Genomic DNA, 17,604 nt, shown 5'->3' on the forward strand with positions numbered 1-17,604 from the left:
ATGGACACAGGGAGGGGAGCACTACACACTGGGGTCTGTTGGGGGGAAATGGGGGAGGGGCAGGGGGGTGGGGAGGTGGGAAGAGATAGCATGGGGAGAAATGACAGATATAGGTGAGGGGACGGAAGGCAGCAAACCACACTGCTATGTGTGTACCTATGCAACAATCTTGCATGTTCATCACATGTACCCCAAAACCTAAAATGCAATAAAAAAAAAATGAATGCCACCATTGTGGGGTTGCAAATAAGTCTGGGGATGTAGAGATGTGCAGGAGGACAGAGACAGTATTAATGAGAAGCTTCACATGAACCACTCCTGCTGTGGAAAGCATTGCTCTGGGTTAAATGGATTTTCAGCTGGAAACGTATTGTTTAGAAGCTGAAGCCCTGGATCCACAGCTGTGGAAAGAGAAAGGATATCATCTATTGATTTGAGGCACTTTGGGATGCTGCACCTTCAGAGATGTACATTTATAACCCAAGGTGCAGAAGGACAAATATAAATGTAAAGGCCGAATGTAGACTTAGGCTGTAGACATGACATCTCACAGCACGAAAGGGACTATTTGATGTCTTTGATATATTAGGACATAATTTTAATAATGCAAAAAAATTAACAAAAATAATATGACTAATCTGCTTTATGAATACAGATACAAACATCTTAAATATTAGCAAATAGAATCTGAAAGCTTATTAAAAATATTATATTAGGACCAAACACAAGGGAGGCTTAATATTAAGAAATCAAATAATACAACTGATCACACTCATAGATGTAAAGAGAAAAATCAGATTAGCATTTTCAGATGCTAAAAAGGTATTTGACAAAAATCTAACACCCATGATTCCAAAAATAAATTACTCAACACCCAATACAGTAGAAATTAAAGGATGCTTCAGACTTGTCCTTTAATTTATATTTCCCTGTTCTTTCTGTCATTGACAAACCCAGATTTGTTCAAGCTAGCTATATACAGGCTGGCTCTCTGGACATGCTATGTGTCATTATCCTTTCTTTAAAAACAGAACATGCTGAAATAGCAGCGTATTCTCGATGTTTGCATGTGCACACTCAAAAGATTCTTACTTAATGTCGTTCCCAGTAGTCAGGACAATTACCACTACCTTTTAACACTGTATTCAACATATAAACTAATGCAGTTAGACAAGATGTTAAAAGGCAGAAGAGCTGGAATGGAAGAGCTAAAACTATTCTTATCTGCAAATAATATATGTCTAAAAAATTCAAAAGGAAATAATTTTAAAATGACTACAAATAAGACATTTTAGTAAAGCTGCAATATTAAAATTAAATACCAAATCAATAACCATATATACAATGACCACTTGAAAAATATAATGGAGGAGAGGTCTCTATTTATAAAAAATAAAAATAACAAGGCATAAACTCAACAAGATATATACAACATATAAAAATGAAAAGAGAAAAAAGGCCTGATCTGTAAGATTAAAAAGGTAGACTTTAAGAAACAGAACTATAACCCATGTTCTTGGAAAGAAAAACTCAATCCTAAAGACAGCAGTTATACCTTAGTTTATAAATTCAACTTAGTTCCAACAAAAAGACCATGGGGTGTGTATGTGCTTAATCTGGAGTTAGAAACCTTGATTTTAAGATTCTCATGGAAGAATAAACCAGCAGGAACGACCAGGAAACTGAAAACAGAAAAGCAGAGTGCAAAGAGTAGCTCTCCTATATATTAAAACAATCTATAAAGCCTCCATAATTAAAACAGTATAGCACATGTGTATGAGTTGACTGACAAACCAATGGCAAACAGAAAATCTTGAAATAGACACAAATTAATATAAAAATGTAGTGTATGATAAAGACAAGGTCTCTTAGCAATAGTGGGAAAGATGAACTTTAAAAAAAAATGGTGTCAGATGCCAAATGCTGGCTAGTCTGTGGAGTGGTAAGAACTCTTGCTAATTGCCAGTGGGAACACAAAATGGTACAGCTATTTTGAAAGGCAGTTTGGCAGTTTCTTACAAAACTAAACATATTCTTACCACACAACCAGCAATTACATTGCTTGATATTTGCCTAAATTAGCTGAAAATTTCTGTCCGCACAAAAACCTGCACGTGGATATTTACAGCAGCTTTATCCATAATTGTCAAAACTTGGAAGTAACACAGATGTCCTTTAGCAGGTAAATGGGTAAACAAACTGGGGTATATCCAGACAATAGAGATTATTCAGTGCTAAAAAGAAATGAACTACCACATCATGAAAAGACATAGAGGAAATGGAAATATGTATCATTAAGTAAAAGCTGCCGATCAGAAAAGACTACATATTATATGGTTCCAAGTATATGACATTCTGGAAAAGATAAAACTATGAAGACAACAAAAAATTAGGCCGGGCGCGGTGGCTCATTCCTGTAATCCCAGCACGTTGGGAGGTCAAGGCTGGCGGATCACGAGGTGAAGAGATCGAGACCATCCTGGCCAATGCGGTAAAACCGGTTTCTACTAAAAAATACGAAAATTAGCCAGGGGGTGGTGGCGCATGCCTGTGGTCCCAGCTACTTGGAGGCTGAGGCAGGAGAATCTCTTGAACCTGGGAGGCAGAGGCTGCAGTGAGCTGAGATCGTGCCACTGCACCCCAGCCTGGTGACAGAGCGAGATTCCATCTCAAAAAAAAAAAAAAAAAAAAAAAAAGAAAGAAAGAAAAGAAAAAGAAAAAAAAAGAAAAAACGTAGTTTCCACAGTATACAGGAAAGGGAAGGAGGGATGAAGGAACAGGCAGAACACAAAGAAAGAACTTTAGAACTTTCAGGGCAGTGAAACTCTTCTGAATATACTGTTGTAACTGCAGAACCAGTCCAATCAGGTTCAACTTTATATAATTCGATGGTGAGTTGTTTTTCAGTTACCTGGAACCTAAGTTGCCGGTTATATAACCTGATCATGCCCAGATGAACCAAGCATGCAATTATGGGTGCAACCTAAGTGCTTAGACCAAGGAACAGGGACCACATTAAGAACTACACATCTCATAGCATGATCCAGTCATATCATGTCTCCTGGCAACACCACATTACAAGAGCCAATCAGATCATGCCTCATTACTCTCCAACTATAAAACCTGCCCCAGCCCCCAGCTCAAGAGAGAGAGATATTTGAGCATTGCCTCCTGTCTCCTTGCCTGTCAAACTGCAAAAAAGTCTTTGCTCAAAAGCTGGTGGCATAGTATTGGCGTCTATGCTTTTTGGGCTGCAAGCCCGTTGCTAGCTTGGTAACACTATCAAGATAGGTATGTGTCAAATACTTTTGTCAAAACTCATAGAATGTACAAAACTGAGAGTGAATGCTAATATAAACTGTGGATTTTTGGGTGATAATGACGTGTCCAGGTAGGTTTGTGAAATGTAACAAATGTACCACTCTGGCACAGGAATGGTGACAGTGGGGGAGGCTGTGCCTATGAGGAGGTAGGAGGTAATAGAACTCTCTGCACTTTCTGCTCAGCTTTGCTGTCAACCTAAAACTGTTCTAAAATATAAAATCTATTTAAAATGAGAAAAAAAAATGCTGTTTGGAACACCTTGGTAGCCATATGGAAAAAACAAAGTTGGACTTGTTCCTCAGATACTAGGATAGATTCTAAGCTATTTAGAGACCTGAATGTAAAAGATAAAGCCAAAGAACATTAGAACATGCAATTTCTTTTTAATGTGAAAATCAGCAGTATTTTTCTAAATATGAAAATCTTGAAGCAATAAAATATCAATGAATTTAACCAGATAAAAATAGAAAACTTCTGATTGATGAAAAACACCATAGCAAACTCAAAGGATGAACGACAAACTGGGGAAAAAAAAATCAACAAGTTATAGACAAAAACCTAACAACCCTAACATTCAAAGAATCACTTCCTGTGAGAATTGTACATCAGAGAAACCAAATGGTTCACAAGGGAAAATTCTTAAAAATTCTAGCTAATATGATGAATGATAAACTTAGAAAATCGCCACTTTCAACCCCAAAGTAAGTAACCAGTTTAGCTCAAGACTGTCAGCTGATACTACAACCATTAGAAAATGTGTTGGTGGGGAGCTGCACAATGAAAGGATCAAGCCAGAGCTCCCAGAAACTGCCTGCTGAGCTGAGTATTACTGACAGCAGGACAACTAGACGTTTTGGGCAGTAGCATACAACAGCGTGGTGCTGGGGAAGTGGTCCACCCTGGCAGGAAGGAATTCTGTCACTAACATTGCTTAGAATTGCCAGCTAATGGGAAGAATAAAAACAGTCTGGCTTTTAGTTGTTATTTTAAAATTCTCTACAGATAATATACCCCTATTGCTTGCACCTGGGAAGAACCATTCCTACTACCTCCCTACTCTCTGGTATACCACTGATTTTATCTTTTCTGATGTGACAGGAAGTACCTACAAAGTATTCCTGCCTAAAAAAAAACTGAACATGGGAGAAAATATTTGAAAATCATGTATCTGATAAGGGACCTGTATTCAAAATATATTAAAACTATAAAAAGACAAATAACTTGATTAAAATTGGGTGGTGTATTTAAACAGACATTCTACAAAGAAAATATACCCAGTCAGCACATGAAGACATGCTCAACATCATTAGCTATTAGGAAAACCATAATGAGCTATCACTTCTCACAAGGTGGCTATAATAAAAATGATAGACAATAACAAGTGTTGGCCAGAATGTGGAGGAGTTGAAGCCCTGGGTTTAACATTTTGAGGCACTGACTAATGTTTTCCAAGTGGCTGCACCATTTTCCATTCCCACCAGATCTAAACATAAAAGATGAAGCTGGATAACAGACGAAAGAAAGAGGTTGGAATGGTGGCTCACGCCTGTAATCCAGCACTTTGGGAGGCCGAGGCAGGTGGATCACCTGAGGTCAGGAGTTCAAGACCAGTGTGGCCAACATGGTCAACCCCCATCTCTACTAAAAATACAAAAATTAGCCAGGCAGAGTGATGGGCACCTGTAATCCCAGCTACTTGAAAGGCTGTGGAAAGGGAATTGATTGAACCTGGAAGGTGGAGGTTGCAGTGAGCTGAGATTGTGCCACTGCACTCCAGCCTCGGTGACAGGGTGAGACTTTGTCTCAAGGAAAAAAAAAAAATTTAAAATGGGAGGAGGAAAGATTTGTACAAAGTGTAGGATGTTGATCATTGTTGCAGCTGGGTGATGGGTACAGAGGGTTTGTTATGCTAGTCTACTTTGGGGTAACTTTGAAATTTTCCACAATAAAAAGTTAAAAGACTAGAGTGTCTCTTGATCCATTATGGTTACATGAATGTATACCCTATGATGACAGGCAGTGAAAAGATGGAACTCTGAGGCTCTGACTCTTTGAAAATCAAAAGTGAACATGGACATTAGAGTCAGGACATATCACTGGTCATACTGGTAACAATTAGGGCAGAAAAAGGGCTAAATACAAAATGTGTTTAACACTGAGAAGAAATGAACCAAATAACCATAAAAGACATTAAGCATCCAATCATGTTTTTTTTTTTTTTTTTTGGAGATGGAGTTACATTCTTGTTGGCCAGGCTGGAGTGCAGTGGCACAATCTCGGCTCACTGCAACCTCCACCTCCTGGGGTCAAGCAATTCTCATGTCTCAGCCTCCTGACTAGCTGGAATTACAGGCATGCACCACCATACCTGGCTAATTTTTTGTATTTTCAGTAGAGATGGGGTTTCACCATGTTGACCAGGCTGGTCTCGAACTCCTGACCTTGTGATTCACCTGCCTTGGCCTCCCAAAGTGCTGGGATTATAGGCATGAGCCACCGTGCCCAGGCTTTTCTTTTTCTCTTTCTTTTTCTTTTTTTGAGGAAGACTGTTACTCTGTCACTCAGGCTGGAGAGCAGTGGCGCAATCTGTGCTCACTGAAGCCTCCGACTCTCAAGCTCAGACAAGTCTCATGCCTCAACCTCCCAAGTAGCTGGGACTATAGGTACATGCCACCATTCCCAGCTAACTTCTTCAATTTTTAGTACAGACAGGGTTTCGCCAAGTTGGCCAGACTGATCTGCAACTCCTGACCTCAACTGATTCACCTGCCTTGGTCTCCCAAAGTGCTGGGATTATAGGCAAGAGCTACCATGCCCAGTCCAATGATTTCTTGATTGGAAGAAAATCCCCCTAGATTCAAATCATTAATATATACTTCAGAGAAGCTAGAGAAAACCAAAATGAAAATAACAGATATAGCAAATTTCAATTCCTAGAGATAAAAGATTGTTTTGTTTCCATGTATCTACACAATGTCAAATATTTATAAAAACCTTTTTTGAGAGAACTTTTCAGTTCCCACCTAATTTCTTAGTGCCATTGTGATATTACAAAATACATATGTGGTCTTCGATTAGCCCCCTCCATTTCCTGGCATGCAACTCTTAAAATCCTCAGGATCTCCAGTGAGGTCTTCTTGTATGTTCATAATTGACTGATGGTTGCAGCCTAGAGATAGCTTCAGAATGGCAGCTGATCACCTGAAAGACCAAAGCAGTCATAGAGGGCTGGGACTGCAGCCCCATCCCTGACCCTCAGGGAAGGGAGAGGGACCAAAGGTTAAGTGGCTCACCTATGGTCAGTAAATCAATCATGCCTATGTAATGAAGCCTCCATAAAAACCCCAAAGGACAGGGTTTGGAGAACTTCTAGATAGCTGAACACAAGGAGATCCCTGGAGGATGGTACGCCCAGGAAGGCCATGGAAGCTATAGCTTTTCATCTGTAACCTTTACAATATCCTCTGTAATAACCTGGCAAATGAAGCAAGTATGTCCGAGTTCTCTGAACCACTCCAGCGAATTAATTGAATCCAAGGTGGGATGAGGGGCACAGTCTCAGAAACTGAGCCCTCAATTTGTGGGATCTGAGGCTATCTCCAGGTAGACAAGAGTAGGGATAGAACAGAACTAGAGAAAATACTCAGCTGCTATCTGTCACAGAATTGCCTGCTTGTTCGTGGGGAGAAATCCCCACAAGTTTGGTCACAGAAGTCCTCTGTGTCGATTGTCGTTGAATGAGAAAACAGAAAAAGCACTTTGAGTTTGGGTGAGAGTTTTTGTTGTCCTACTCTACATCATAAAAACACCAAGGTCATTTCTGTTGTAGCTAGTTATAAAGTGGCTAACGATGGCATGTAAATGTTTAGCTAATGTCAATATCTAAATAAAGAACATACTGCATACATCTGTCATTTTTCTCTTACACACTTGTTAAATTTGTAGGGAAGTTCCAGGTAAGTGTGTGTGCACGTGCATGTGTGTATATGTAAGCAAAACAAAATGCAAAGTTTGTCAGATCTTAGATGGACAGAATAAGAACTTAGACACTGTGCTGCCGTCCTAATACTGGACGATTCCTCATGCCCCCTTCACAAGCAGTTCACCACATAGGGTCACATAAACCCTATCAGCAAGCACAAAGGGAGGAGCCGCTTTTAGAGGCCAAGGGCAACTGCACGCTGGGTGACCTGGTTTCCATACTGTCCATTCAGAACTCCTGTGTTTGCATAGAGGCCCAGTCCTGTGTGTGATTTTGTTCTCCCTTTCTGTGGCAGTAGCCTTTGGCAGGAAGACTGATGAATGTTTGCTATATGTTCTGTCTCCAAAAAAAATTTAAACTGGCTCAAAATATAGAATAATACAGAAGACAGGGAACAAATTAGCACAGTGAGATGACGTATTAGTGAGTAAAAAAGCCAGTTATAGAGCATATGTACAATACCCCACATATAAATAAAAGTAAATACAAATAATAGAAAAACATATATACTAAAAGATGCATGCTAAAATGTCAACCATGGCTACATCTGGGTAGTGGAATTAAAGATGGTTTTCCTTGTCTTAGTGCTTTTCTCTGCTAATTTTTCTATAATGATCATATATTATTTATAAAGCAGAGGAAGAAATAATTGTTATTTTAAAAAAGCAAGTGAAAAAGAAAAGAGGCCTAGATGGTATGTGGGAGGTTCTATCATGGCCATGAAATGCATGTAGGGTAGGGACCTGAAATAGATCAAGAGATGAAGCTAATACAGAAGTGCTTACTTGAAGTTCGATACACCTGCTATATGTGAGCCTACAGTTTCACCCTAAGCTTTCTAGCAGGAAAACTATTTCAGGTTAGCACTGGAAGTATTCTTGTTGATAATTCTTTTTTGTCCAAGATCCCTCCTGTTCAAATTCTGAGATGAACCGTGTCTGTAATTAGTCATTGTTCCCCTAGTCACATTACCAGAGAAACACAAGTCCGAATAAAGGAGCACAGACATACCTGATTAATTGTCGCATTATTCTGCCCTGATTTACAGTGATGTTAGGTCATGTAACTACTCCTGTAAGGAATCAGTCTGGGTTCTTAAATGGGCTACTTGTATATTAGACTAAAATTGGAATGATCTTTAGGAAAAACAATGACTGAAAAATTAATTTGTAATGAAGGTAACCAATATCACTCACGAAAATTAACAAAGATGCAGGGAAATTGTTCAAATAGATTGCATCCAGTCTCATAGAGCTCTTGTCAACAAAATCTAGAGAATCCTATCTTGTAAATAAGACCTTTATGGTCCAGATTCTAAATTTCTCTGGTTCCTGTGAGCTGCTAAGAGTAGGTTCATTTAAAATATTCTCACACCATCGGGGAAGGAGCAACTTTTGAGAGCCCTGTTGTGCAGCTGGCACACGTCAGTATGGCCACCAGCAGCACAGCTGGCGATGGCACTACAGCTACCGACCATGCACCTCCTCTTTGAGGAAACTTCACCTCCTGGGCAATGAGTGCTGGAGAACAACAACCCTTGCCAAAACAGCACAGCCAGCCAGAAGCGGGTTTATTGTTCAGCCTTGCTCTATAAATGTGCCTGGCAGTGATTTGAGACCCAGAAGTGCAAAGTGAGGGGTAGGACTGAATCAGCTTCTCTGTGAATTAGGCCCTCTTGGGAGCTTAGATGACCCTAAAAAAGCAAGGTACCATTCTGTTAAGGATTACTTCTTTGCCACTTCTTTTTCATGCCCTTGTTTTTAAAGTTTCTTTTTTTTTTTTCTTTTCTTTTTTTTTTTTTTTTTTGAGACGGAGTCTCGCTCTGTTGCCCAGCTAGAGTGCAGTGGTGCGATCTCGGCTCACTGCAACCTCTGCCTCCCTGGTTCAACCAATTCTCCTGCCTCAGCCTCCCAAGTAGCAGGGATTACAGATGCCCACCACCACACCTGGCTAATTTTTGTATTTTTAGTAGAGACAGGGTTTCACCATGTTGGCCAGGATGGTCTTGATCTCTTGACCTCATGATCTGCCTGCCTCAGCCTCCCAAAGTGTTGGGATTACAGACGTGAGCCACCATGCCCGGCCTCCGGTTTTTAAAAGTGTCTATATACTTAAGCACTCTAACTTAAGGCAACAAGTAGTAGTTTTATTTGTCTAATTTCTTATGTATTTATTTAAATACGTATCATTGTTAATATTATACAAATAGATATTTATGTAACTTTTTACTTATTGTAAAATCTGGTATTCTTCCAAAGAACTTTAATAATCCTTGATATTCCTCCTTGGAGACAGCACTGGTTAATGTCAATCCAAAATGTTCTCCTGGTTACTTCTGCAGATGTCCTGTGCTGGGAATGTCATAAGGCTTGGGAGTAATTCCAAACATAAATTGTGTTACTAACATAATGGTATTAAGTCAATGTTGTGTTAATTAAATAGAAGTAGTAACACTACCCACCAAGTACATAAAATATATACTTTTTAATATTAAATATTTCTCTCTTCCATTTCTATTAATGTTTCTGGCATAAAACTGGTGAGCCACCCACAGCTAAAGGGTTTTCTAGCAGGAAAACTGCATTTCTATTGCTTTTGAAATGCAGAAATGTGCTTTCCCTGAAATTATCTGTAAAGGCAGATGGTATGTTATCAGAAATATTAAACTTAAATTCTGTATTTTAATCTAGGAGGGAAACACTTCTGATGAGAAGCTGAATCTGAGTACTAGAAGGGAGTACTACCTCACACTAGAAAGACAGACTGAAAGAAAAACCACTTGAGCAGGGAGATTTATGAGCTGCCATTTGTTTCTAAGAATTCAATCTCAACAGCAGTCATCAGAAAAGCTTCTCTTTTTTTCCTAAGATGGTCAGCTGGAGTCCTCAAGCCTCCATCTGCTGCTCCTCCGGGTGTCTAGCAGTTTATTAATCTTCATTCATTAAATTGCCACAACTTTTTTTCCTATTTAATATTGTAGAGGAAAATATTAATTTAAAAAGTGAATACTGGGGTTCAAGGCCATTAACTTCAAAACGATTTTATATTGCAAGACAGAAAGGACATCATGAATGCAGCGAAGAGCGAGCAGGGAGGTACAGTGACAACACGCCTGGGCAACAAATGGTATTGCTGGGCCTTGGCTGCCAACTATTTTGACCCCTGATCAGGGTTGGGCAAACAGCTGAGCTCAATGCAAGCAGGAGTGGAAAGTCATGTTCAGACTTAGTGCTGATTCAGCAGGCAGGAAGGCTGGGGTAAGGGAGGACAGGTGGTCTATAAACAGCAGTCGGTCTTGAAAAATCTATTTATAAGACGGGAGATTAGGGAAACAATTTGCCTGCTTTGAAAGCAAGTGGCAGATGCACACGGTGGGGCCTCCTTTTCAGCATGCTGCAGACTCATGACAAACGGTGCTTCTGACTCTGGCGACACTGACAATCTTTCACCAGATGCTAAGACAGAGGAAAAACAAGGGGCAAGGCACCAGCCTGAGAAAAGCTGCTTTTCTATTGCTGAAGTGCTTTGATATAGATTACACAGATCACTCAAAATGAAGTGGTGAACGACTCTCTGCAGAGGATTTAGGAATTTTCTGATTCAGTGCAACAAACATTACCTGCTCTAAGTCAGATTTGGCACCATGAAATATTGCAATATTTTTTACACTTAGGTGCTAAGCTTTCTATGTGAATTTCAGCTGAGTTTGAAGATGAAATCTTACTAGAAAATGAGAACTCTTGACCTTTACTGAACCATAATATCAGCAGGATGCCATAAGATCCCAGCAGCTTCTTACCTTGTTGTGGCTATCTTTTCTCCCTTTTTCCAGTCCCAAAATACAATACTGTGAAAATCGTCTAAACCAACCGACACCAGACATTTTCCATCAGCTGTATGAAAACAACACAAATGTCAAAATTTCTTCCATGAAAAAATAAAAACATTTCATATACTGTAAAGAGGAATAAGTAATTGACCTTAAGAAATTGACATTACGAATTGGTAAATGTTTGAGGTGATGGATGTGATAGCTGCCCTGACTTGATTATACAATGTATACATGTACTGAAACATCACACTGTACTCTGTAAACATGTTTTAATACATTAGAAGCATCACATGCTGAGGGGCCTCACTGAATGAAACGCACTAATAGTAAGAGTCAAGCTTCTTAACAATGGGCTGCCGAAGTCAATTGCTGACCTGGCATTCTGAGACATAGGGCTAGAGGGAGACTCTCAGGTAAGCTATAAAAACTTTGTCTATTTTGTGACAAACAAATCTCATGACATTTACTTGAAGTGCCACTTGGCTTTGTGACCCTCAAGTTGATTTTCAGCTCTAAAAACTGGGTTCAGTTAACCCTCCAAGTCAGGAACATGATAGAAACTAAATTGAACTTCAAAAACTCTTTCAAAAGATGATTTTACATTTAAAAAATGTTATGCTTCCTATTTTAAATATAGTGCCATTGTTATAGTAATTTTAGAATATATGAAGAAAATTTTTAAATCTTCCAAATTTCTAGGCCTACCTTTGATATATGTACTACCTACCAGTCTTTACATAAATGTGCTTAGAAAAAACAAAACCAGAATCACACTGAACAGGCTTTATCTAATCTTTCATCTATTATGTCATGAACATTTTCCTTTAATATTAAATATTACTTATAATTATTTAGAAAAGTAGCAAGAATAGATTAAATCCCTGTGTATAACTGCTTATTTATTGTCTAGTTTTCACATTGCTTGCCTCCTTTACATTTCTAGGACAATTTATTTCTCTAAGAGAATAATAATTATCCGTGATTACTATAATTTGGACATTTAGGTTATTTTCCCCCAAACTGTTTTAAAAATATAGCGAATGTACAATTAAATTTCAAATAAAAATGGTTAATTTATCTTTTTCCTTCAAGATAAAAGAAGAGGTAGAGTCAGTAAGCCTTTCCTTTGCTGCCTCCTTGCAAGGCTATATTCAACACAGACGCATCTGTGGGTCAGCAGTCCCCCTTCCACTAGCTGTGCGGTTGCTAGGAGACGAGTGATCAAGCTCATCCTGCATCAATATATCAGCTCTATTCTCTGACTACGAAGGGCCAGCCATGAGGGCAAAGCAACACAGATCGGTGATAAATTCCTTCTTCCAGGTCTGCCCGTCCACTCGGAGGTCTCAACTGATATTTTCAAAGGCAGATCTGCAGTAGACCCCAAATTAGGGTTGCCAGGTAAAATACAGAAAACCTTGTTAAATTGGAATTTCAAGTAAGCAATAATTAATTTCTTAGTACAAGTACTTCCCATGCAATATTTATATGTATATTACACATTTATCCTTATTTTGCATGGAATATATTTATGACAAAAATTATTTACCTAAAGCTCAAATTTAATTGAGCCTCCTCTAATTTTGTTGGCTACATCTGGCAGCCCGATCTCAAATGCTAACCAATGCCCATGCTTTGAGGGCCCTCGCTTGTGCAAGAGACCCTCCTCCAACCAACTGGAAATGGTTGTCTCCTCCTCCTCTTCTGGATGAAAAAGAGTCGGAGAAAGAAAAAGTCTGTTTTAGCACACCAAATCCTCCCCAACCCTCCACCACCAGGCGTCCCCAAACTTTTTACACAGGGGGCCAGTTCACTGTCCCTCAGACCGTTGGAAGGCTGCCACATACTGTGCTCCTCTCACTGACCACCAATGAAAGAGGTGCCCCTTCCTGAAGTGCGGGGGGGGGGGGGGTGCGGTGGGGGTGGGGGTGGATAAATGGCCTCCGGGGGCCGCATGTGGCCCTCAGGCCGTAGTTTGGGGATGCCCGCTCTACTACTACTAAGTATAAGGCAAGAATTTGAAAGTTACCTGACCTTTTCAAGCTACTAGGCTGTAGTATTAGACGAAGATATTACCACTTTCCCTAAGAGCTAAATTGCCACCAGGTGATTATTATAACCAAACTATGTCTTTCAAATCACAACTAATGATATCCTCTTAGGCTTAAATGTCACCATGCTTTAAACTGGGCGAGGTCCCTCCTTATGCATTTAGGAGAAGGAACTGGTAATGTCTTCCTATTCATTACCAACATTACTTTTTCCCTATCTCTTGATATGGTCTGGTTGTTTCTACATTGGCATGCCTCTGTATTTGATTTTATTTTTATTTATGTTTTCTCTCTCCTTTTTAAAGATCATAAGCTCTTTTAAGGCTTATAATAATCTTACATTTCCTTTGTAAGCCGCACACTGACCAAGCTTTCAGTGAACATTGATGATACTGGTGATACTGATGATGAAGAGGAAGCTAAACATGGAATATGCCTGTGGATGGCATAAATGGAAACAGAATGTACTATGTTAAATAGGTATAAAGATTTGGCCAGGTGCAGTGGCTCACATCTGCAATCCCAACACTTTGGGAGGTTGAGGCAGGTAAATCCCTTGAGCCCAGGAGTAGGAGATTGGCCTGGGCAACATGGGGAAACCCAGTCTCTACAAAAAAAAACACAAATAAATTAGCCAGGCATGGTGGTGTGCCTCTGTAGCCCCAGCTACTTAAGAGGCTGAGGTGGGAGGATCCACTGAGCTTAGGAGGTCCAGGCTGCAGTGAGCCATAATCGTGCCACTGCACTCCAGCCTGGGAGACAGAGTGAGATCCTGTCTAAAAAAAAATTTTTTTTTGATGATAACTAAAGAGTCAGTGAGTACAAAGATACAGTTAGAGTAAGTTTTGGTGTTATATTACATATTAAGGTGAATATAGCTAATAATGTATCGTATATTTCAAAATAGCTAAAAGATCTTGAATATTATCACCACAAAGAAAAGATAATATTTGAGGTGATGGATGTGATGGCTACTCTGATTATATCATTACACAATATATACTTATACTGAAATGTCACATTCTACCCCATAAATATGTGCAATTATGCGTCAATTATAAACACATTTTTAAAAATTATTCATTTCAAAAATGACACAAATATTCAGTGTCTTTTGTTGCATTCATTGACTATATTTCATGTTTTATTTCAAAATCTGTGTAGCTATATTACAATAGTATGTTTTTCTTGGAATGCAAGCACCAATACATTTAAAATAATAAAGTTTTACATCATCTGAAGAAGACCTAAGGGTAAGCTGATTTTTGAGGGTGGTAGGAGGTAGGAGGTGAGCTTTGATTTTAGGAGAATTTCTGCAAGACCCTGTCAGCTTATCCCATTATACGATCTTCCTACAACAAAAAAGGTATTCTGCTTGTGGACAGCAATGGAAGCAGCAGTGCAAACCCAGACGTGCCTCAACAATCATGCCTCTTCTTTGCGATGGTGACTTTTCCCCCAGTTCTGAGGGTGTGAGCTGTATATACCACACAGTCTGGAAATAATATTGGCTACACCTTTTTACCCTTTTTCAAGTTCACTTTCCCTGTAAGGTAAGGCCTAGTCTTAGCTTTGGAAATCTACTCTCTGACCAGTTAGTTGGAGTTTTTTATTTTTAGCCATGTTTTCAGTCTTAGGTAATGTCCTATCACATCTTTCCAGTCACAGCATGAATTATGGATGTTTGTGACACAGTCCAGAAATAATTCGAAGGCACTTAATGTCAACAGTAAAGGATAAATAAAGGTTTTATTCAGATAACTCTAAGTTGGCCCTCTATTCAGGGCTCATCAAAAATGCATAGGTTTTCTACTGAACACAATGAAATCCAGTTAAGTCTTAGATGTGCCCATATGGAAATTGGTATTATTCCATGAAGGTCTTTAAAAAATTATATGGTTGATATTTAGGCTAGAAAATATTTATGTGGTTGACCTTTTCTATTTCTAATCTGGTTTTCTATTCATGTGGAAGCACTTTCCTCACTGAAAGCACACAACAAAAATGGTTCCCCTTTCCCAAGACAGTAATAAATACTGAGTTAAAACAGGGTCTCAACTGAGATAAATTCATTTCTTCTTGTCCCTGTAGCCCACAGTTACAAATTCTGTCCTAAGAAATGTCTTTTGTTTGCTTTTGCAAAGTGGCAAGTCATCTAAATCCTCACACGTAACTCTGCTTATTTGTTGCCTAGTTTTCACATTGTTTGCCTGCTTTATATTTTCAGGACAATTTATTTTCCAAGAAACAAGCACACTATCAGTAGGTGTCCACAAAACCTCCAAAATGAGCTGACTCCTAAGAGCAGGGCAGCGACAGCAGTACTGACTGAGGCACACAGGAGCACTAGCTAAATCCTAACTGATCAGGGTGACCCTGCATTCACACTAGCACTGGCAGAGGAAAGGGGCAGGAAGTGGCCTGACGCCTGTGGAGAACTGGCATGCCGCCTGCCTGCTGACAAACCCAGGTCTGGTGACTCTCACAGTGGACCTGGGTTCTGCCTTGGGATCGGCCACTGTTGACTTTTACTCAGGCCACCCCACCAAACTTCAGGATCTCCATTCTCAGTATATAAAGTGGTTCAGGGGTTTAAGGCTCAAATTATATTCTTATAACACAGACTAAATTTTCTATTTTATCAATAGAAGTTAAACCAAAGAGGCCTCAGCTCACACTTTCAGGAGTCACCACAGGTCCCCCCACCACTTTTTAGGAAGTCCTCAGTACTTTCTAAAACCATCAGATCCTTTTCTACCATTTATATACTGACATCCTACTTAACCTGTAAGACAAAAAGGTGAATTTTCATAATCAAAAACAACACATTTGCTGGAAAACGGGCTCTTTCCCTGTGATTATTATCTGGAGAATGGTGACTGTATTGTTAGAATACTGAAATATGCTTCTTATGCACAAAATATTTCATATTTGGGAATTTATGTGCCCAAGATGCAGTTACAGAATCGAACTCCTCAGCTCCTCCAGAGTATCTGATTTCTCCACCCAGGCAATGATCTAAGGCAGGCGTCCCCAAACTTTTTACACAGGGAGCCAGTTCACTGTCCCTCAGACCATTGGAGGGCCACCACATACTGTGTTCCTCTCACTGACCACCAGAGAAAGAGGTGCCCCTTCCTGAAGTGTGGCGGGGGGCCGGATAAATGGTCTCAGGGGGCCGCATGCGGCCCGCGGGCCGTAGTTTAGGGATGCCTGATCTAGGGGCCGCCTCATGGAAAAAAGGTTTCTAAGCTCACTTTATTTCTCATTCTTTCTTCTATAAAACTAATAAGGCTGGAAGAAATGTTAGCTATCTGAAATGCAGAGACCACATTACTAGATACCAGCTTATTGCCACCAACTCATCTCATAATTAATGTCTTTGATCTGTTAATCTCTTCCTCCAAAGGTATTTAAATAACACAATTCTTTTGATTTTGATATTTAAAAACAGAAAATTAACTCTACAGAAAAAAATAACCTAATGATTAAATTCTATATTACTCTAAATTTCCTGCCACTTGTTTATATGCTAATACACACGTGCATATTTTCATTTGCAATCAGTGATAGTGTTTTGAGTTGAATTTTTTTCTTTTTATCTTGATACATTGAAATGTACATAAAATGCAGTCTTGGTACTTCCATTTTGAATTATGGTTTTATATAATAAAGCCAGATTGTTTGCTAGAATTGAGATAATTTTCAGTGCTGCCAAAAGTATGAATATATTGGATTCCCCATAATCGTGTAAAACATTTAGCTATTGTTATTTATTTTTGCTACTTTAACAGGCATTTCACCACTCTTCTAAAGGATACTTATTAATATCATTACTTAAGTATAAACATATGTGTCTGGTAGCAAAATTAATTTTAGGAAAAAGGCAGTTTGACCACTGAGGAGTGCAACTATGGAGAATAAAAAGCAGAAGGAATTCATCCATATCTTTGAAATACAATCGTATTTGAACTAAAATTACAGTTTCCTGTTAGGTTTTACTGCACACCTATTTTAAAACCACATGTCCATCAGACTTCTAGGAGTTTGGACTTTGTGTTCACTGTTTATTGCGTGAATTACTGAGTGTGTTATTAAACTGGCATGTAGTATGCAGAGTCATTCTCTCTCCCTTGATACTTAAGCCTTCTCCTACCTCATGTCACCAAAGTCTGAGCTATTTAGCCTTGATTTTTACTAATTTAATAGTCACCGAAGGCACTGAATAACTTCTAACAAGTTGATACAGCAGCTCAGATTTGTAGAGTAGTTGGTAGTATGTGAGAATATGCATGTTACAAAAACTAAAAACTGCCCCATGTTGCACTGGTCAGGCAATGAAGGTAGTTTTCACTCAAACGTAGCTTGTAACGTAAAATTCTCGTAGTAATAGGGAAAGGCAAGACAATGCATTA

The 17,604-nt window shown here is 39.2% G+C and overlaps 1 protein-coding gene across 6 annotated transcripts in view; it reads right to left on the reverse strand.

Annotated features, from left to right (window-relative positions):
* EML6 (EMAP like 6) overlaps positions 1-17,604 on the reverse strand; it is a 298,470-nt gene that overhangs the window by 83,986 nt on the left and 196,880 nt on the right. For all 6 annotated transcript variants that reach the window (XM_074400077.1, XM_074400066.1, XM_074400057.1 and 3 more), the window contains one exon: positions 11,106-11,199. In XM_074400077.1, the coding sequence (XP_074256178.1) occupies positions 11,106-11,199 (94 nt within the window). The remainder of the gene's footprint in view (positions 1-11,105; positions 11,200-17,604) is intronic.

This window comes from Saimiri boliviensis, chromosome 1 (assembly GCF_048565385.1).
Source record: "Saimiri boliviensis isolate mSaiBol1 chromosome 1, mSaiBol1.pri, whole genome shotgun sequence".
Taxonomy (NCBI): Eukaryota; Metazoa; Chordata; class Mammalia; order Primates; family Cebidae; genus Saimiri; species Saimiri boliviensis.